Raw genomic sequence first — 22,814 nt, 5'->3', positions numbered from 1 at the left:
CAGTTTTGATTTAATTAAACTGGACAAATATTAAGTGCCATTCATGGATAGGATGTTGGGAAATATAAAGATCATTAGACAGTCTCTTTTTAAGAAACAATATAGTGGAATAAATAAGGTGTGAACATGATACTATAAAATAGAACATCATTATAGGGGAAGAACAGTGTAGGTAAAGCACTACTAGAGATTTATTATTTGTATGTTATGAATTCTGACCTTATGGTCAGTCTATTCTGGAAATATTCTTATATAATTAGCTTCTGAATTACCTTCTCTTCTGTCAATGACATGGATAAAGATAAGGTTGAACAGCATGTCCAAGGACAGTGCTTAGAGACCTCCTTCTAGGTTAACAACACTATTTATTGTCACACTTTTGGTGGCAGCTATTCAGTTTATATATTTTTCTGCACATTGTTGACCAAAAGGATAAACTTAATTAAACCAATATTTGTGTCTCCTTTGTGTGAAGTATTATGTACAATATAAAGGGATGAAAAAGTAAAAAATTGTGACTTCTCAAACAGCAAAAAATATAACTAGGAGATAAGATATATAGACAAACAATTATAAGTTAGAGTGTGGTAGTGCATAAGAACAGTTTTAACAGAGGATGCTAGATTCATTTAGCAAGGTAAAGGGCCCAGAGAAAGATGACTTCATGGAAGAGGTGACACCCAAACTAAACTTAAAAGGAAGAGAAAAATTTCTGTAGGCAGATATGAGTGTCTATCCAGGTATTGTGCCTGTGCCAATGCACAATTATGAGTAGATACTAGGAAAAGGCAAATAGTCCAGGGTGGTTACATGGCATCAAATAGCATGAAATGGGGCTAGAATAGAAAAGTCAGGAATAGCAGATTTAGAGCTTTATATTTTATCCTGTAAGCAGTGGGGAGCCACTGAAAGCATCTGAGCAATAAATTGACCTGGTCAAGCATATGCACTGGAAAGACCACTCTAGCATCAGAGTGAGGGGTGTATTTAGAGCAGAGAGATTAGGCAGGGAGAATGGTGTAGAAGCTGTTTGAATAATTCAGGCAAGATGTCATGACAATCTGGATAATTGTGGCAGCATGAGTGGGGAAGAGAAGATAGATACCATATAGGTAGGATTACTAGGACTTGAAAACTAAATAGAATGGAATGGAAATAAATGGAAAAGAAGTATCAAAAGTGAGTTGAGTATAGCTGGTGCTATCAAAAGAACTGAGAAAGTTAGAAGGGGTGGATTATGAGATCAGTTTTAGGCAAATTAAGCTTACAATGCCAGTGGGAATTGTCCATAATAACTTAAACCGTGTAAAAGAGTTCAGTGCAGCATAGCGGACAAAGAGCTGGTCTTAAAGTAAGGAAGATGTGGGTTCAAAACCTCTCTCTGACAAAAACTGTGCTCAGACCACTCTCTAAGACTTTAGGGTACAGTATAAGTGGTGATTTGCATTGGTAGATAAGAGTTCCTCACTGAGAGCTCCCTATGCTGATGAATTCATGGGTTTAGCTAAAAGAAGGGGGAAAATCTGCAAAATGTTTTATATGTATTATCTCATTTACCTCTCACAACAACCTTATGAGGAAGCTGTCATTTGTAATTAGTATCATGCTCACTTTGGAGATGAAGAAATCAAAAGTCAGAAAAGTCTATTGATTGATTGTCCTTTGTCACATAGCTGGCAATTTTCAGAAACAGGAGATGAAGCCAGATTTTCTTGAGTTTTTCCTCTGGATAGTGCTGCTAAGTAAGTCTGAGATCAAGAAATTGAATTTGTTTTCATAGAGATGAAAAATTAAGTTGGGGGGAGGGGGATAGATGAGATCACAGAGAGACAGAATATGGAAGTAAAGGGAGAAAGGGTTTAGAAAAGTAACTTAAGGAACACCCATGCTTAGATGGCAGGAAGAAGAAGAGAAACCAATGCAGAACAAGATTTAACCATTGAAAAATGGAATAACTGAAAAATCAACACCACAAAAGCCAATTGAGGAAAGAATATCCAGAAAACAGCATTGTCAAATTCTGCATGAAATTTGAAGAACTATTATTGCCTTGCCAAATAAATTTATAAACATGCCTAAAGTCTCTTCATTTGACATTCTAAAAATCCTATGCAAAAAAAAGCAGTGACATTAACTTGCTGTGCATGATCTATCTTTGTGGATTCATGCTTACACTTAATTATCACAACATTGTTTTCAAGTACTTAAAAACCATTTACTTAATTTATTCCATAATTTTGTCAGAGATGCGTAGTTAGAATTTGCTCCCCAGGACTCTCCCAGCATCCCATTTATGTTTTTAGCTACATGCTCACATAGGTAGTATATATTTTGAGGTAACTCTGCTCTTTGTGCTCTCTTTTCCAGGGAACACAGTTTGTAGAGGTTGAGTGAGAGCCAGGCAGGAGAATTTTTCCCAAGTGTTTTTACTTGGGTTGTTTTGTTTTGTTTTTTTACTTTTGTTCTATTATTTCTTCTACTTCAAGTATGTACTAAAAAATCTTATAAAATATAATACTTGGAGTTATTGATATTGATTTAAATTTTACAGAGATCAATAGCAATCATTATAAAAGGCTTCTCTTCCCTTTTTCCTTCACAGCTTTCCCCCCAAATCTCTTGATAGGCAGGTTAAATGGAGAGATGATTTGCCTTTCATAGCAAGAGCCTAAGACTCATTCACTGAGATCTCACTACTAGGCCACTTGTGAGTCAAATCAATAGGCATTTATTAATTGACTCCTATGTGCCAGGCACTGTGGTAAGAACTAAGGATACAAATACAAAGAAAGGCAAAAGATAGTTCATACCCTCAAGGAGCTCTCAGTGTAGAGGGAGAGAGAGCATGCAAATAATTCTGCACAATTTAGGCACAGGACAAACTCAACATAATGTCTAGGAGAAGGCACTGGCATTCCCAAAGATTAGAAAAGGCTTCTTATAGAAGGTGTTCTCAAGTAGGGCTTGAAAGAAGCCATTTGATGGAGATGAGGTAGGAAAGAATTTCAGGCATGAGGGACAGCATAAGGAGATGGAGTGTCTTGTGCAAGGGTCTACAAGAAGACCAAAGCTACTGGGACACAGAGCATGTGGAGGGATAGAAGATGTACAAAGCTTGGAAAAGTAGAGGGGGAAGGAAGGTAAGGATAGTACATAAGTGTGTCCTACTAAACAGAGGATTTTCTATCTGATCCTAGCAATAAGAGGGTGTGGGAGCCTTGGAGCTTATTCATAATGGGGAGAGGGAGAAATGTAACTCAATCTGTAGGAAGCTCATTTCAATAGCAAGAGTGGAGAATGAACTTAAGTGAGACTCAGAGACCAACCAAGGCATTATTGCAGCATTTCAACTTTGAGATGAAGAGGACCTGTACCAGGTAGTGGCCATGTAAGGAGAGAAGGGGGCACTTCTTTTTTAAAAAAATTAAGTTTATTTAATTAATTTAGAATATTTTTCCATGGTTACAAAATTCATGTTCTTTTCCTCCCTTCCCTTCACCTCCCTCCCGTAGCTGATGTGCAATTCCACTGGGTTTGACATGCGTCCTTGATCAAGACCTATTTCCATATTAATATTTGCACGAGGGTGCTCATTTAGAGTCTATATCCCCAATCATATCCCCATCGACCCAGTGATCAAGCAGTTGTTTTTTCTTCTGTGTTTCTACTCCCACACTTTTTCCTCTGGATGTGGACAGCATTCTCACAAGTTCCTCTGAATTGTCCCGAGTTATTGCATTGCTGCTAGTAGAGAAGTCCATTTACATTAGTTTGTACCACAGAGTATCAGTCTCTGTGTACATTATTCTCCTGGTTCTGCTAAAAGGGGGAATTTCTGAGAGATATTTCAAAGGAAGTATCAATATGACAACTGATTGGATATGGAGAATAAGAAAATGTGAGGAGTCAGAGATGATACTAGGTTGAAATTCTGGGGGTCTATGAGGGTGGTTGGTGCCTTTGACAATAACAGAGGAGTGATAAGAGAACTTTCTATCTGCCTTGGGCCAATTATGACTATTTCCGCTTTAATACTAGCCATTACAAAATGCAATTGTGGGCGATGAATTTAAATACTAATTATAAATCAAGTTTCAAAGAGGTTCTGGTTGAAATGTTCATTTTGGTTTCAGATTCCATTTTCCTCTACTGATAACTTATAATTCCTTACTGTATTAGTTGTTAGTGAAAAGTTAAACGTGAATTGAATTTTGATAAATTGAGTAAAGTTTTCTCTTTTAATGAACAATTAATTTCAGAAATACCTTACACTTGTCATAGAATCTTAGGGTTGAACTGGATCTTAAAGGTCACTTGCTTTAACCTATACATAAAATGTGAATGCTCCCTTGAACATATCTAACAAATGATGATCTAGTTTTTGTTTTTTGAATTTCCATTAACATAAAACTCATTACCTCCCAAAGTAGCTTATTAACTCTTTAAGGTATTTCTTTTATTGAGCCAAAAAGTATTTTCATATATTTCATCTTTTGATACCAATTCTCTCCATTTACGTAAAAAAGAACATGAATAACTTCTCACTGAGAAAAAAATGGTCACGGTTTTTTCAGCAATTTCTCTACTAATCTGACACTGAACCATTGAAAATCAAACTTCATGATATAAATCAGTGGTTCTCAACCTTTCTAATGCCATGACCCCGCAATACAGTTCCTTGTGTTGCGATGACCCCAAAACAAAAAACTATTTGGGTGGCTACTTCAAAACTGTAATTTTGCTACAGTTATGATTCAGAATGTAAATACCTGATATGCATTATGTATTCTCATTGCTATAAATTGAGAGGTTGAGAACCACTGATATAAATAGACTGATGCCCAGGGATGAGACAACTTGTTGTTCCAGGCCACTTCACACAAGTAAGCCAACCTCACCTTGTTAATGTAGCAGCTGACTGGCTTCCACTACTTAAGGCTTAATGACTTTGGCATTGTAAAATAGCCCCAGCAAATGAGAAAATTCCATACAATCAAGATAATTTGTAACTTGGAGACCTCTTTCTCTATTCCTTGCTTATGTTGGGTGGGCAAGTACTTTCTGTAATTAGAGTAAATTTAGCAGCTTTTCTTTCCTCAGTTAACCTTTTTAGAGTTCCAGATGGCAGCATCTATAATTTACTGCTTCAATAAATTATAATATATGTATAATTTAAAAATAAGCCTACCTCAATATTCTATCTTTGTTACCCTATTAATCTATGATTACTACCCTACAATACCTCTTTTGAATTTAATTCAGAAGTGTTAGTCCCTTATATGGTTGGGGGAATACTACTAGGTCCTTCTCTAAAAGTTGTAAATAATCATCTGAGAACATGTGTAAAGCGCTTAGAATACTGTCCAGCACATGGTAAGTGATATATAAATGCTGATTTCCTTTCTTTCCTTCCCATAATAATCCTCACTATATCCTGGATTTTTTAAACATACTTATGTACTTAATAAAATTTGGCCCTCTCTTGAGGACACCACTGTCCTTACAATGATCTCTAATAAAGTCAACTCCTTTCTGCTCAAGCCACAGAAGAGGAAAGGTAAGAATTCTCTGGACTTTTATTATCTCTCCCAAATTCAAAAATCTTTCATCTTTTGAAGCTACAGTATCCTCCCTTCATATTAACTTCCTTCCCTTATCATTCTTCTAGGTACACCTCATCTATGTTATAATTTTGAATTTTTATAGCAGCCATGCTAATGACCTTTCCTATACCCTAGCCTATACAATTTTTGAATTCTATGTCAGTGACCTTGATCCCATTCTCTTATAGACATGGCCACCCTTTGTACCCTATTGCTCAGAACTTTTACATATTTTCAATTATAAAATTCCCCCCTACTCTGAAATCTACCTTGTTATACCTACTGATTTGTTTTTTGCCCTTATGATATTCTTTTAACACACCTCCACTTCAACTGTTGTATGTTGTAGAACATTTAAACTTTATACCGTGTTTTCACTGGTACTTTAGAATCCTTCTCCAAACTTGTATAAAGTCAGACAACTACATTCTTCAGAATCTTCCAGAATTCCAGATTTGCTGGAGAATATCATGAAGCCAGGCTAACTGAGTCAATTCATGGCTCAGCCAGGGTTTCAATGCTACTTGGCAGTCCTCTTTATCCCTTCTTGACTTTTTCTCCCATTCACTATGACCTAACTTTACTAAGAAGACCATAAATAGCCATCTAAAGTAAGCTTCTACAGCCTTCCTGAATTCCATCTATATCAGACCATTTTTTCCTGTTTCAGAGGAAACAGTTTCCTTCTCCTTTTCTAGTCTTTAACTTTTCCAGTTGTGCCTTTTATCCTGTCTTTTTGTACCTCCTAGAAGACCCTGCTCCAGGAATCATTTCTTTTCACTTAGACCTTTAACTTCTCATTGTGCGTTGGTGATTTCTTTCCTGTAGAAAGAAATGAGTAATTACTCTGGAGAAGGGTGTTAGAAGGCAGAGAGGAAAAAGTGATAAGCATCTAGAGAAAAGCCTATTACAGAATGGTTGTCTGGGCCAGAATAGATGAAGGTATTTGAATTCTAAGTTTTTTATTAACTGGTCTGGGAACTTGCTATTTATGACATTGTTAAAAATTAAAACACATTTTCAAAGAGAAATATATAGCTGAATTACAAATATTTGACAGTTAATTTGTTGAAAAATTGCCTTATTAGCAGAAATATAAAATATAAGTTATTTCTTAAATTTATTTGGAATAGGAGAAAAATTCAGTTACCCTTAAGGAAAAGGCAACCAAATTTCACTAATTACTTTAACAGGTTCTAGGTTTCAAAATGTAGTGAAGTTTTATTTGATTTAGTGTCAGAGTGAATACTTCACATGAAATAAAGTGCTTCCATTTAAAAAATTTATTTTCCCAGAATGAAATGATCTTACTTTTGGAAAAAAAGTGGCTTGGTCTCAAATAAGTGATTTAATCCTTTTTAAAAAACAATCAAATTGAAATAAACTGAGATTTTTCCTTCCAAAGGTAACTTACACTGTTCACCTTATTCTAGTTTAGAATGCTGTTAATTCAGATTTGTAGTTTCACTGGACCTTATTTTTTTCTTAAAGGTATGGGGCTGATGCTGGTCATGCTACAGACAATGCAATGAATTCTGCCATCAATGTTGGTGTCACTGCATTTAATATTGACAACATCGGCATTAAAGCTATGGTGACAAGAACAGCAAAACAAACTGGAAAAGCCATCTTGGAAGAATACAAAATAGTTGAAAAATCAGAGGAGAAAGATGAAAAAGAAACTAATATTAAGAAAGTTGAGAAAAAAGAAAAATTGAAGAAGAAAGATAAATGATGCAAATACTATGGATTAATTCTACCAAAGCCTTACCAAAAATAACTTTAGTCTCCTTGAGCAAAAGTGGAATACTTCTCTCCTATAAGTTAAATTGTATTATAAAAGTTTAATTATTTCTAAAAATATTTTCATAAAATCAAAGGTATGTATGTCTCATAACAAAAGTAAAAATATTTGTTTCTGACCTATAGAAAAAGATCGTCAAAAAGATTACATAAAATTGTTTTGGTTTATGTACTTAAAATGTTTTTTCAATTGTAATGCTGAGATTTTTTTAAACTACCTTCAATCTAATATTAAATTTTGTAATTTTTCTATTTTAGAAAACAAAGTAGTAAAACAGATGTCTGCATGATTTGGAGTATAGTAACCTAATTCAATGTGTAATCACAAGGATTAACCAAGTCATTTATCTCCTGATTATTTCCTACTTTTTTTATAAGTTTCTCCTCTATCCCAATTGCTTATAAATTTTAAGTAGCAAAGCTAAAATCTAAAGCACCATAGAATTAGTATTTTTTTTAAATGAAAATCTCAGGTAGCATTTTCTAAGACTTTTTTTCTGGCAAAGGAAATAATTGCTTATTGAAAGAACCAAGGTTCTGTAAAACTAGTTGTCGGGCTTCAGGCCATCTCTTTTGCAGAAACCAGCATTGTCTCAGTGGTTGAAAATGGTTATAAAAATATATTTATTTTTTAAAAACACTTTATATTTTAAAGACAAGTAGTTAATTAGGAGAACAAGAAAATTATTGATAATTTAAAATATTTATTTATTGTAATACACTTGCATTTCTGTTGCTCCATTTTAACCTTTTTTCCTTGTTTTCAGGAAGTTTAATCGTACAACAGCAGAATTGGGTAAAATACAAGTATACTACTGGTTTTAGGCATTGTTACTACTGAGATTTAAGTCTCTTATGTGTCTAATTATTTTGAGTACGTGTTATTAGAAAATTACATCTTTATGCTCAAAATAATAGTTAAGCCTAAATACCTTAGTTTCCATTATGTCAGATTGTATTTAATAGTATTGTGTTAATATCCATTGCCTTTTAAGATATCTTTAGGTATGAAGATACATAGTTATATTGCATTTAATAATTAGCTACTAATTTTTAAAGGTTGTCACTGGTTTTTGCAACTGCATTCCATTAACAACTTGACAGAACCTGTTAAAGAAGTCAAATAACTTGAAATAACTGATTATTAAACTTGAAACTATCCAAAGATTGTACTTTTTGAATAATATATTCTCTGCTTGTAGATAAATTAAACATATCTTCACCTCAAACTTACCAAAAATGCTTTATGTATTTAGAGGGTGAGAATGTGTCTCTGAGATGACAATTTTGTGTATGAGGCCTATCACTACTATAATAAAGTGTGATACATAGCTAGTTGTTAATATGAAAATTGAACAAGTAGCATTTTTGTATATCATTGAAATGTAATTAATTTGAAAATAAAATTGGTGATTTTTTGTGTGTATGATGAATTAAAGGAAATGTAGCATAACAAATGTTTACCCAGTATGCTTATAGTTAAAAAAGTTTCCAAAGATAAAGTTTTTTTCCCCTACCATCACCATTGTTGTTGTCAGTAAGGCACAAACATACATATACATACATATGTGTTCATATTTTTTCTTTAGCTTTATAACATTCATAACATGTTTCAAGTAGCCTGACTGAGTATGGGTTTCATTGTGATTTATACCTAGTATTTTATAAATTTTATGGTTGCTGGTGGCAATTATAATCGTTATCTTGGGCCTAATTAGACAATAACATTATCAACTGACTTACAGATGTTAAGCCAAATAAACTATATCAGGACATATATGAATGAATGAATAAAGCATTTTCAAAGCACTTATTACATGCAAAATACTATGCTAATCTCTGGAAATACAAATAAAAAAGATAATCCCTGCTCTTGCTCTCAGGGAGCTTATGGAAGATTTTAGCCACAATTCAAATGGAAAGGTCCCATAGTCTGTAGGATATAGTGACAAAGCAAATGGTAACATCTCTTTAATAAAATCATCTTGGCTTCTAATGTTGAACTATTTTACACGATCATTGGTGTAAAAAAAAAAAACAACTTTCTTTTTAGGGATCTTCACTAGAAGTGGTGATAACATTTGCAGTATCAGTTGCCCAGTTGCATCTCCCCAGGTGTTTCTTCCTAGGATGAAGGCTGTGTTTTGGGTTGGGATCCTGAGCTACCTCCAAGCCAGAGAGGAAATGATGATTAAGGTGGTGGTAGCTGTCTTACCTACTCAGCATATGCTGCCTCCTATCTTTCCTTAGGGTATTGGGTTGCTTTTTGGGTGGCAGTTGGTTTGCAATTGGTGGCAATGACAGGCCCTTTCTTGACAGGCAATGCCTCCCAAGATAGTGGCTATGAAGACTTGTTTGGAAGCAGAATCCACCAGTCATCTAGGGTATGATCTTCTGTCTTCTTAGTGATGGACTTATATCCCAGTAACACTAAAAGAACCAAAGGAAGGCTCTTCAAGAGTTTTAAGGAGGATTTTTACCCTTGAAATGAGTACTCATAGCAGAAAGATCATAGGATCTATTGGGCAAATTATTTGTTTTCTGACAAAAAAGTATAAAATTTTTTTCTTAATGGGTTGCTTAAGAAAAGGCCATTTCATAAAAATATTTTAAAAATTAGTTCCTTTGGCTTCAAGGTTGCAGTGGAATGGATATTCTAACCATGCTTCTTTCTTTTGCATTAAGTTAACAAATTCCCTTATTGTCTGTATCAAAAATGTATGCCTCTAGAGTGTATCACCTCTGTCAATGAGGTTGTCTTTGCCTTTTCATAAAATATACTTATTCTTCTTTTCTTATTGTTGTTCAGTTATGTCTGAATCTTCATGACCCCATTTGAGGTTTTCTTGGCAAAGATACTGGAGTGATTTGCCATTTTCTTCTCCAGCTTATTTTACAGATGAGGAACTGAGACAAAAAGAGTTAAGTGGCTTGCCCTAGGTCACACAGCTAGTAAGTGTTTGAGTCCAGATTTGAACTTAAGGAAGATGAGTCTTCCTGATTCCAGGCCTAGCACTCTATACACTGTACCACCTAACTGCCCTTTGTTTTCTTACAATATTCCAACCACAAGCTATCCAGTGTATCCGGAGCCATCCACTTAGTCTTTTCAGTACATTTCCAACCCTCTTTTAATTATATAAGTAGCTGAAGAAAAAAAACTTTTGATGCTGAAAATATTTTTTCTAAAAACCCTATAAAGCACAGTCATAAAAGAGCCACTATTTGTTAAGATAAAAGTATGTATCTAAAATCAAAAGCTATTTAATATGAGTTAATAGAAGCTTTCCCAATAAAATTAGGAGATAGGCATGCCATAGTTGATTGACATGGACCTAGAAATGCTAGAAATTAGTAACAAGAGGGCATAAACATTGACTAAGGAGACTTAAGTTAACTATTGTTATATATGGATTACTTAGAAAACCTCAGAGAATCAGCAAAGAAACAACCTATGGTAAAGTTGCAGGATACCAAAATCACAGAAATCATCAGCAGGACTATGTAGCAATAACAGTGTATGACAGGGAAATCTCTACAAAATAACTAAAAGGATATTTCAAAATGTCAATCTACCACTATACATTATTCAAAATCAAAATCCAAGTTCAAGGAATTAAAGAGATAGTCTTTACTCACTTTTAGCCCAAGGCAAAATAATACCTAAATTTACAGATTTAGTTCTATACCAATCAAATTCCCAAGAAAGTACTTTGCTGAGCTAAAGAATGTACCCCCCCCCCAACACTACCACTTATATGAGAGCTAAGAATTGAAATGTGTAAACACACCAAGCATGAAATGGTCCCTAGATTAAAATTCTCTGGAGTGTATGTTAATTTATAATTATTTGTTAAATAGTAAAAAGCAGGTCTGTCACATGCCTGTTGCCTATATAATCTGAGCTTTTTACTCGCCTCCCATTCCATTCACTCCCACTGCTCCCTCAGAATAAGTACAAGCTTCCTTGAGCCGTAACTTAACTGCACGAAGTCCCTTTTTCTGAGTCGCCCTAATTGAAGAGACTTGACCTCAGACCGGGTGTCTTCTCTTGCCAAGAGTCATGTGGGACAAGAAGCAAAGGTCTTCCTGGAAGCCAGGATGCCACCAGGTTTCTGGTTTGTGGGATAAGGCCCACACATTCACAGAATGCCAAAGGAATTCAATTAAGGCAAAAAGTCAGGGTTTGGGGGAAAGCAGGAGATTGGACTGTAGGAAATTGGTCTTTGCGTCACAGAGAGTCCAAATCTTAAAAAAAAAAAAAATTCCCAGGACAAAGGGAAGTAAGTAATCCTTAATCTATCATAGAACTAGAAAGGGGACAGTTTTTTCTTCTCCTTCCTTTCTTAAAAGTAAACATAGAAACTGACTTTTCTTAAATAACTAGAGCAAGCACACTCAACTGCAAATTGACACTCATTGTGGGGGTTGGGCAGCAACAGAAAGCCCTCCAGAAAAAAAAAACGCACCTCAGGCAATTTTTCCAGATTGGCTCCAAAATTCTCAGACGGTCAAACTGACACTGGTGTTCACCAATCAAAGTACAGGAAGGCGGGGCTCTATTGTTCTACTTCACCAATCAGGGAAGGCTTTCGAACGTCGCCCGGGCTAAGAACCCTAAAGCTCGCTGGCCTATCCCTTAAACATTCCTTTGGACTTGGCGGGTCCTCTTGGGGGTCTTAGAGGAACAGGATGGCGGCCCCCTGGCATTCTTCTGTGTCCTCGGAATCCCCCGTCCTTCTGCTCACGAACCCCCTTCTCTGCCGTCCCACTTCAATGCATCCCTTCGTTTCGACTTCTGCATCGCCGGTGGAGTTAACTCCGGCGGTTCGAGGCGTTATATGCCAGTCGTCCTGTCCCCTGGGACAGGACTGGGAGGGTCCGTACTACGTGACTATGGAGTGGACGGCTCCCTATAGTGACGGCGCCTCCTCAGCTGGGAGTCTTCTCCCGTTTCCGCCCCATCCTCCTTTTTCCAAACCGGCCCCTCGATCTAAAAGGTGCGGGAACCTAGTAAGCTCAAAATATGGGGGAAGGAAGAGGGGATACCCTGTGCAATTGGACCACAGATCGCCTTAGATTGGAATTACTGGAAGAAACTCGATTGAAGTGAGTTGGAAAAAAACGAAGAGAGGAGAGGAGAGGAGAGAAAGGGTGGTGGGGATTGGGGAAGAGAGAGTGAAGAGTCCCTCCCAAGCCTTCAGTGCCATGGAGGTAGCCGGGGTCGCTGATGTTTGCCAAATTCCCTTATACTTTTATTTGTAGTTAAAATATCTTTGGTCCATGTATATACATATAACCTACCGAAATCCCTTCTTTCGTCCCCCATCCCTTTCCCTTCCTCCCCAAGCCCTGACTGATTGGTGGCCTAGAACATCCGCAGGAGACCTTCGTCCAAATTCCAAATCACTGCCCAAGCTGTGAACGTAGAGAAACTCGCTTTCACCTGCCACTGGACCTCAGTTTTCCTATCCGAAAAAAAAAAGGAAAACTTTAGACCAAGAATAGGGTCCTTATTAGCCTTGAATCTTGTAAACACCTGTGTAAATGGATCCTTTGTACCAAAGCAATAATAAGCGGAGATGATGATGGCCATGTTTTACACAATGTAACTCTGAACGGGGCAAATTTCAAAATGTGACCACTTTGGAGATTCATTTACACTAACCGAGATCTGGGTATATGGGGCCTGTGAGAATTTCAGTACATGCTTACAGAAAATTCATTATTTTTACTAATCTTAATATGGCCCAGGATAGATATAAATACTTATATCTCATATATAGACAATATACAACATATATAAATATTTTATATATACATATACACATAACTGTGTGTATTTTACCCGTGGCAACTGATAAAATCACGAACTGAAGTAGTATAGAGGGAGAAGAGAAGGCAACCCAGGACTGAGCCTTCCTAGACTCCTACCTTTAGTAGGCATGACCTGGATGAAGATTTAGCAAAGGAGAGAAGACTGGAGAGAGAAAAGACTAGTGTCTGGGAAACTTGGGGAAAAGATAATATCAAGGAAAAGAGTATGATTGACAGGGTCAGCTGGAAAGAGGTCAAGAAGCTGAGGATTTAAAACAAATTTGTTACATAATCTACTTAGATAATCTATAGACAACTATATATACATATATCTAGATAATCTATAGACATATCTGTATCTATACATAGACAAATATACTATCTTGTAGAGGAAAGGCACTGGGACTATTGGGAAAGGACTACCATAGAAAGTGGAGCCTTAGTTGATACTCAAAGGAAGTTAGGAGATTCCACAAGGGAGAGTTAAGGAGAAAGTATTTTCTATTTAGCAATTGAATTTAGAGCTAGACTTGAAGACAGAAAGACCTGGGTTGGAATCTACATGAAGGACAGAAGTTAGGAGCGAAACATAGGACATAAAGTCCAAGTATAAGGCCATTGTAAAAATCCAGGAGAGGTGACAGGGACCTGATATAAGGTAGGGGTTATGAGAATAGGGAAACTGGTCAGACATAAAGTGAAGGTGTGGAGGTAGAAAAAGGTAGGATTTGGTTGGTGATGAGAAATGTGAGGTGGGAGAGAATAATGATAATGCTGAAGTTGTGAATTTGAGAAATGGAGATGCTCTTGACAGAAAAATGGAAGAGGATTAGTCATGGAGGGAAAAAATAATGACTTGTGTTTTGAAAATATTGGGTTTAAAATGGCCCTGAGACATCCCTTTGACATGTGCAATAAATAGGCAGTTGATGATGTAAGCCTGGGGCTCAAAAGAGGGACTGAGGCTCATTGTAGAGGTCCTAGTCATCTGCATAGTGATAAAAGTTTAAAGTGATGAGGTCACATAGAATATAAAAAGAGACCCAGGACAGAGCCTGGTGGGGTTTACACCTACAATTAAAAGGGAGTGGATATGGATGATGGTTCAGGAAAAAAAACTAAGGCCAGTCAAGCAGGAGGAATAGGAGACAGTGATGTCAGGAAAAAGCCTATCAAGGAAATCAATACTATCAAATGCCGCAACAGAGAGCTCAAGAAGAATTACAAGTGAGAAAAAAAAATCTGATTTTGCAATTAGATCTTTAGGGGTTGCAGGGAGAGATTATTGAAAAGATAACTTTGGAATGAGCAGTTTCAGTTGAGTTATGGTGGCAAGTCAGACTGCAAAAGTTTGAGAAATGAATGGTTAGAGAAGAAATGAAACACAAGTAACTTTCTAGAAATTTGGCTGAGAAATGAAGAAGAGATAGTGAGATGTAGTTTGAAGGGATGACAAAAATCAGTTAAGGTATTTTTAAAGATAGAGGAGAGTCAGTAAGACTCACCTTCCTGAATTCATATCTGGCTTTAGACACTAGCTATTTGACCCTGGGCAAGCCACTTATCTCTATTTGCCTCAGTTTCCTCATTTGTAAAAATAAGCTGCAGAAGAAAATGGCAAAACATTCCAGTGTCTCTGCCAAGAAAATTCCAAAATGGTGTCATGAAGACCCAGACATAACTGAAAATGACTGTACAACAATCAAATACCATAGGGGATGTGAGAGTATGAAGGTGGGGAGGGGAGGGGAGTTGGAGTTTAATAATTGATGGATAAGCAGCTGCTTTAATACAAAACAGAGGAATGGTTTGTATTTATAATTCATAGAGGCACTAGCTAGCCAAGGTGTTTCTTGATCAGGTTAGAGATATATAAAATATATTCTATTGGAATATCACTTTAGCACGTCCTAGAGTGGAACATATAATGCAGAGGGGAAAAATTGGAATTAGGGAAACCAGTGAAGAAGCTACTGACAGGGATGAGACTGAGGACACAGAGCCATTGACCTTGGCAATTTGCCCTTCCTAGTGCTGCTGGCTGCTTTGCTTTCATTTTTTTTTAGTCTATTTTTTACAGTTCTCTCCATTGTGGCCTGTTGGGTTGTTACTTCTTGTATTATACATTTGCTTGCTTCTAGCAGAAATCCTCTTCTGTTTTTTCAATTTGTTGCTTAAAAATCGTCTGTGGCATGTAAACCAGAGCTTTTGGAATCTTATACAAAATAAGAGTAAATTAGGTGCCCAGTCAGTTGCCTGCCAGATTATCCTTTGAAATGCTTGATTTACGGTGGATTACATTAGGGACAACTACTTTAGTTGTACAAAAAATTTTTTTTCTCTTAAGTTTTTATATGCATACTATCCAGGGTGAAGATAAAATGTCTTCTGGAGAAGTAAAATGTTACTGTATTCATTATGGTATTTTTCTTTCTACTGAAAAATGATGAACATTATATAATCAATTTCTTTCATTATATAGGGATATAGTGCAACTCACAACACTTGAAATCAGGAACAAGATAGTAGAATTAGAAGAAGAATTAAAAAGTGTTGAGGATGAAGGTAAAATTTTTCTTTATATTATTATTTTTCTTACTAGGAAAAATGATAAGAGAAAATTATAAAAACAGTATTGTAATAACTATTTGTGTTTGGTGGTTAATAATATTAAGTAACCATGCAATAAAATTCAACTTCAGTAGATCTATTGACATTTCTATCAGTGTGGAAATATTTTCTTTCATCATTACAGGTTGATACAGTTCTATAATTTTTTATCTTGGAATTATTTTCCCACAGATACTATTCTAGGTAATTTTATGTTCTGTGAATACCATTTTCCATGCTTGGATTGTTTGATCTGTTTGGGGGGTGGGGTTGTGACTGTGCTTGTAAAATAAATTATCATTTGCCATTATTGTCTTCTCTCTCTCTCTTTCTCTCTCTCTCTCTCTTTCTCTCTCTCTCTCTCTCTCTCTCTCTCTCTCTCTCTCTCTCTCTCTCTCTCTCTCTCTTTCACACACACACACACACAGACACACACACACTTACACACAATCTCTCTAGCTGCCTGTCTCTCTTTTTCTCTTTCACACCACATATACATTAATGTATGATTTATTTTTAACTTTCTTTTCTTTTTTAATTTTTAGTTCCAAATTCTCTCCCTCCTATCCCTTCCCATACTCACTAAGAAAGCAAGCAATATATCAATTATACATGTGAAATCATGTAAAACATATTTCATATTAGCTATATTTCTAAAATAAGAAAAAAACAAGAAAATGAGAAAATATACATTAGTATATTTAGTTTTCTCTGGATGTGGATAACATTTGTACATCATGAATCTTTTGGAATTGTTTTGGGTCATTATGTCAATCAGAATAGCCAAGTCTTTGACAGTTGATCATCACAACTTTGCTGTTAATATGAACAGTAATCTCTGAGTTCTTCTCACTTCACTTTGCATCAGTTCATAAAAGTTTTGCCATATTTTTTTCTGAAACCACACTCCCCTTCTTATTTCTTATATAGCACAATAATATTCTATCATAATTATATGCCACAATTTTTCAGTCACTTCCCAATTGATGAGCATACATTCTTTACCACTACAAAAAGAGCTGCTATACATATTTTTGTACATATTTTCCTTTTTCTTTGATCTCTTTGGGATACAGATGTAGTAGTGGTTTTGCTCCATCAAAGGGTATGCATAGTTTTATAGCCCTTTGAGCATAGTTCCTCATTGTTCTCCACAATGGTTAGATCAGTTCACTACTCCATCAGTAGTTCATCAGTATACCTATTTATTTCCATCAGCTTTTGTCATTTCTAATAAGTATGAGGCACTACCCCAGAGGTATTTTAATTAGGCATTCTCCAATCAGTAGTGATTTGGAGTAATTTTTCATTTGACTATAGACAGATTTGATTTCTTCTTCTAAAAACTACCTATTAAGTTCTTTGACAGTTTATCAGTTGAGGAACTTTGTGATTTCTTCTTCTAAAAACTACCTATTAAGTTCTTTGACAGTTTATCAGTTGAGGAACTTTGTATTACTTCATTATCTATGATACCTTTTAGCATAATGAAATTTCCTTGATTATCTCTTTAAATTAGGTCTGTTTTTGCTTTTGCTTTGTCTAAGATCATGATTGCTATCACTGCCTTTTTTACCTTAGCTGAATCATATTTTTATTATTTTTTAAACTCTTTGTGTCTCTCTTTTTCAAGCATGTCTCTAAACCAAATACTATTGGATTCTGATTTCTAATCAGAATGTGACCTTTAGCACAAACTGGGCTGTAAAGACACTGGCTCTTTGGGGGGGGGGTCAAATGGGCTATAGCTAAAGGTTACCCCAACCCTAATCAGTTACATTTCTACGTACTCCATAACTAATTCTCAGATCCATTCAAATCAAACCCTATTATTAGTTTTGCTATGTGCTTGTTTTGTTGGTAAACTCATCCTATTCACATTCACATGATTACTAGAAATGCAGTTCCCTCTATCCCATTTTCTTCTATTTCTTCCTCTCTCTTTTTATTCTGACCTTCCTCAAAAACCTATTTTGCTTCTAATCACTGCCTTGATTAATTTGCCCTTCCTTTTATCATTTCCACCTCCCTTTTCAATCATTTTCAAGTACTGCTTGCCACACCCCCATTTTCCCCTCCATTGTAAAAGCTCTTCCTTGCCTGTGAGAAAATTTCCCATTTCACCTCTCCCTTTCCACTTCTCCCACTGCATCCTTCTTCCTCACCCTTGCATTTGGGGGGGAGGAATCATTACAACATATTCAACATTCTGACATTCAAGCCCTCTGTCCACGTAAACTCCATTTAACAGTCCCATAATAATGAAAAGTTCTTACAAGTTACATGCATTATCTTCTCATATAGTAATGTAAACAGTTTAACTTTATTTAGATTCTAATTGTTACTCTATTTTATCTTTTTATGCTCCTCTCCAGTCTTGCATTTGAATGTCAGATTTTCTATTTAGCTCTTGTTTTTTCATCAGGAGGTTATGTTTATTTGTGATCCTTCATTTTCAACATGTGGCTAGCTTCTCATCATTTCTGATCATGTATTTACTGAACTATTTCTCCTATGCCATTTCTTATAAGTTACAGTTCAAAATATATAGCAATAATATTAGTTCATTTCTTCTCATTCAGAATTAACATTCATTAACAATTCAGAGTGGTATGCTAGTTATATGCTAGTATATTCATGATGTAAGTCAACATATAGTTGTAGACTTTTTCATAGAGCCTCAGGGATATACTTCAAAATCTCCCTCTCTCTACTGGGTTTCCAGTTCACAATCTTTTCTGTAATAGTAGAAATACATAACTTATCTTTAACCTTCAGGAGAGGTATTGAGTTTCTGCCCTTCACCATAGTTCTTTTAAGTGAAGGCTGTAGGGTTGCTTTTAAGAAATACTAAAGGTGCAAATTGTATGAACTCTACTTTCCCTCTAATGAGATTTATTTGTTAGCTACCTTAAATAGTTAGAAAGAAAACTAGCAGAAAAGAACCAGAGCTGTCTAGAAATGCAATAGTCTATATTTTGAGGTGATGACTTTTTATGTTTAGTCAAAAGCTTATCGTTTTAGGTGTGTTTCAGGGGGACATGTTCATGAGATAATAGGTTAGTATAAAAGACATCTAAAGGTACTCCCAGATCTGAAATTATATGATTTTAAATTTTTTATTATAATTTTAAATATAAAAGTATCTATGGAAAGAAAAATGAAAATGGATCTAAAAATAGAGTAGTACTTTACAAGGGTAATAGGTATACTTTAAAATTTTTCTTTCTAAATAAACTGCAGTACTTATAAATTTAAATTGAATAATAATATAACACCAAGATATGAAAATGGTAATTTTGCTTTTGTTCTTTTTCTTTATAAAGGTAATGAATGGAAAACTCGTTATGAAGCACAAACTGAACTTAATAATCAATTAGAAAAGCAAATATTAGGTCTTCAAGAGAAAATGGCCAAAATTCATGGAAATCCTTCAGGTAAAGAAGTAATAATATAAATATTTTATGAATGTAGTAAAACTTGATTTTATATCAACAACTGTTGTTTGCTTTGTTGTAGATAGATTATCTTCTATTCGTATCTATGAACGAATGCCAATGGTGAGTAAAATACTAATTTCTCTACATAATTAACAAAAGGGAAAATTTAGAAATAAATTATTTTGGAAAACTTCAAAAAGAATGAAAGATTTTTTCCATGAGAAAGAGTTATCTTAAATATAGTTTCAACTACATATACATTGTATAGAATCCCCTCATTTTCAGTACAAAGGAGCCTATACCTTTGTGTTTCCAAGTGTAGAAAGTTAGATGTGGTAGTGAAGCAAATAATTTTTCTTGGAACAATATCTCCATCTTGTGTAACTTTTAGGAATTACTATTAGAGCTATTTTAAGTTTAAATGGGTTTTATTTAATTTAAAATACCAGTATAGAATAACTCTTGTTATTATTATTATTAACTCTTCTGTCTTAGAATCAATACTCTGTCTCGGTTCCAAGGCAGAAGAGCAGAAAGGTAGAGGCAATAAGTGTTATAAGTGACTTACCCAGGATTACACAGCTAGGAAGTACCCAAGCCCGAGGCCAGATTTGAACCCAATATCTCCCATCTCTACACCTGGCTCTGAATTCACTATATTGCCTAGCTACCCAGCAATAAAATAACATTAAAAATATTATGTTTACAGGGATTAGTTTTGGAATCCAGAAGTGTTAAATATTTTAATTTATTCTAATGAACAACATAGTTTTTTTGTAAATGACACTAAAATTTTAAAAGTATACAGAATGTTGGAGAATTACTATTAAAATTCTCTTTGTAATTTAAGAGGCAGTTTGGAATTAAATGGAATGCATTAAATACAAATTCATTTGGGGACTGGAGATGAATTCAGAAATATAAGATGGAAAAGAATGACTATTGATAACGTTTTTAAATGGTTAAAAATGTTAATAAACAGGGACATTGGTTAAAAAAATGGTCATAAACTACTAGTGCAAGGCTGAAGAGGAGCAAGTGATGAATGGGACCAGACCTGGGACTCCAAAAATCATTAGACAAGATTTAGTGATACATCTGGAAAAAAAACAAGCCAGAGGAAGACATCTAATAGCTAGCTAATGTCAAAACTAGGTATTTCATTAGAAACCAGTCAACAGCTATTATAATTTCCCCTAAAAGTCTCTGCTTTCCAAATTTTCCTTTTCTCTGGAGGATTCTACTATCCTTCTAGGCACCCAGGTTTTCAATATCATAGGCAACCTTAACTCTTTCCTTTCCCTCAGCTCTAATATCCAATTTTCAAGTCTTGTTGATTGTTCATCAAGATATCTATGGAACACTTCCCTTCACTTACTTAGCTAGCTAGCATCTTCCCTACTTTAGGCCACAATTACTTTTTGTCTCTACTATAGCAATAGTTTCCTCATTGATATCTGATTCTAGTCTTTCTCCTTTCCCATTTATCCAAATCACAGATCTGAACATATTATTCCATTTAGAAATTGTCAATTGCTTCTATGACAAAATATAAACACTAGTTTGACATGAAAAACCTACACCATCTATTTCCCACTTGCCTCTCATAGTCTTATTTAAAATTACTCCTGTTCATTCTGTTATTCTCTGTTCCAATCTGAATGGCCTACTTGTTCTTTCCCATAGAGAACACTTCATTTTCTGCCTCTTGGCCTGGCCCAGATGAGTCTCAGTTTCCTCACATCTGCTTTGTAGAATTCATTCCTTTTTTCAGCTTGGTTCCTACCTCCTTAAAAAAGGCCTTTCCTGATTTCCTCAGCTTTCAGTATTCTCTCCTTTTTGTAATTATTTTGTGTTATTGTTCAGTTATTTTATTTGACTCTTCATGACCCCATTTGGAGTCTTCTTGGCAAAGACCCTGAGGCAAGCAGGGTTAAGTAACTTGTCCAGGGTCACACAGCTAAGTATCTGAGGCCAGATTTGAACCTAGGAAAGAGTCTTCCTGACTCCAGCCCAGCACTCTGTCTACTGTACCACCTAGCTGCCTAATTATTTTTGTAAATAACTCTAATTGATGCTGTGGGAAGAGAGCTAGACTGGAAGTTAGTGGACCCGGGTTTAGATATTGACTGCCCTTTATTAATTTTGTGATGTTGTCAAGACTCTTGAGCTCTCTGAGCCTTGGTCTCCTTATCTGTAAAATGATGTGGTTTAATTGGATGACCTTTCAGTCTCAATGATCCTGTGATCTTTCCTGTACTACGTATATATGCCTCCTCCTTTTCCCCAATAAAACATAGGATACTTGAGGGCACGCACTAGTTTATTTTTGTCTTCATATCTCCACCACATGTACAGAACAAGTATATATGTACCCAAGAGGTGTTTTTTACATAACAAGTACTTAATATTGGTTGAATTAAATTTTCAGGGGGGTCCTCAGCACCCCAGGAGAATAACCGTTCAGTTCTGATCTAGGTCTTGTCACTAAAATAATGCAGTAGCCGCAGGAATTATTGCCAGGAAACAGAAGACTAAAGGAGAGATTCTAAGGCCCTTTTGTTGACCTCAGATGCTCCTTCTAAATGTGGTACCCCTAAAGTTACTGCACTCAAGCATTTATAAATGCTGCATAGCCAGCTTTGTGACTGGGAATTAGGTAGGGAAGCACTTTCAAATCACCATTATTCTCTAATAATAGGAGAGAAATATGATCTCTGACTTTGTGTTTTGGTTGGAAAGGAAACCCTGGAGAGGGGAAATCAAATGAATTAGTACCTTCAGAGTGGGTGGCAACACTTGACTGATATAAGTGATACAGGTGTTGGTATATAATGAAACACTATAGTTTTACCTATAAATATGAGTCAGCAGCATGAGTCTTCTCTCAGTTACTGAGTTGATATGACTGGTGTGGAAAATAGAGACACTGTCTCTAGAGAAAGTGATCATAAGGAGCCATATGTGGTGCCACCTGGGCCTAGGACACCTGCTCAAGTCCGAACCACCAACACCAAAAGAGAGCCTATTTTACATCTTAGTGGGGAAATTTGGCCCAAGAAGATGAACCAAGATACAGAGCCACACCTGGAAGTTTACTTAAAAGTAATTCCCCAGAGGGCCCTTTACTTATGAACAAGTGACTTTATTTATGAACTGAAGGTTGAACTATGTGATGTGGTTCTGGATCAGACTGAGGCACTTGTGCTGTAAAACTTGCTGTGAAGACAAAAGACTCAAATGCTGTCCCAATCTTTGTCAGTCAGTGACACATTTGAACTTGGATTTTTGAGGTTGTCTGGGAGAATGAACCTATAAGAGGTCCATTTTTCATGATTGTCCAACTTCTCTAAGTTTTGTCTCTCCTTTTTTCCTAAAAGAAAATAATTTACATAACCAACTAGGTGGCATAGTGGATAGTGTGTTAGGCTTGGAGTCAATAACACTTGAATTCAAATTCAGCCTCATATACTTACCAGTTATGTGGCCCTGAGAAAGTCACCTAACCCCCATTTGCTTCAGTTACCTCAACTGTAAAACA

At 35.6% G+C, this 22,814-nt stretch overlaps 2 protein-coding genes and 1 long non-coding RNA gene across 25 annotated transcripts in view; 2 read left to right on the top strand and 1 right to left on the bottom strand.

Moving 5' to 3' along the window:
• The window catches only part of SPART (spartin), a 39,504-nt gene extending 30,641 nt beyond the window's left edge, over positions 1 to 8,863 (top strand). For 2 of the 3 annotated variants that reach the window (XM_007495330.3, XM_007495329.3), the window contains one exon: positions 7,095 to 8,863. In XM_007495330.3, coding sequence (XP_007495392.1) covers positions 7,095 to 7,338 — 244 coding nt within the window. In that variant the 3' untranslated portion in view covers positions 7,339 to 8,863. The remainder of the gene's footprint in view (positions 1 to 7,094) is intronic. The other variant, XM_007495331.3, reaches the window with a different exon arrangement.
• On the bottom strand, positions 8,007 to 12,008 carry LOC103105345 (uncharacterized). The gene is made up of 2 exons (XR_008911392.1): positions 11,876 to 12,008; positions 8,007 to 9,836 (listed from the first exon to the last, which is right to left on the bottom strand). It is a non-coding gene; the product is annotated as an uncharacterized LOC103105345 (long non-coding RNA).
• CCDC169 (coiled-coil domain containing 169) overlaps positions 9,830 to 22,814 on the top strand; it is a 101,745-nt gene continuing 88,760 nt past the window's right edge. For 19 of the 21 annotated variants that reach the window (XM_007495335.3, XM_056794763.1, XM_056794758.1 and 16 more), the window contains exons 1-4: positions 9,830 to 12,406; positions 15,706 to 15,788; positions 19,160 to 19,270; positions 19,353 to 19,393. In XM_007495335.3, the coding sequence (XP_007495397.1) occupies positions 12,099 to 12,406; positions 15,706 to 15,788; positions 19,160 to 19,270; positions 19,353 to 19,393 (543 nt within the window). In that variant the 5' untranslated portion in view covers positions 9,830 to 12,098. Of the gene's footprint in view, positions 12,516 to 14,272; positions 14,451 to 15,705; positions 15,789 to 19,159; positions 19,271 to 19,352; positions 19,394 to 22,814 lie in introns of those variants that run through there. The other 2 variants (XM_056794770.1, XM_056794769.1) reach the window with 2 other exon arrangements.

This window comes from Monodelphis domestica, chromosome 4, assembly GCF_027887165.1.
Source record: "Monodelphis domestica isolate mMonDom1 chromosome 4, mMonDom1.pri, whole genome shotgun sequence".
Classification (NCBI taxonomy): Eukaryota; Metazoa; Chordata; class Mammalia; order Didelphimorphia; family Didelphidae; genus Monodelphis; species Monodelphis domestica.
Note: the sequence above shows the minus strand (reverse complement) of the source record. Positions and strands in the feature narration are given on the sequence as shown.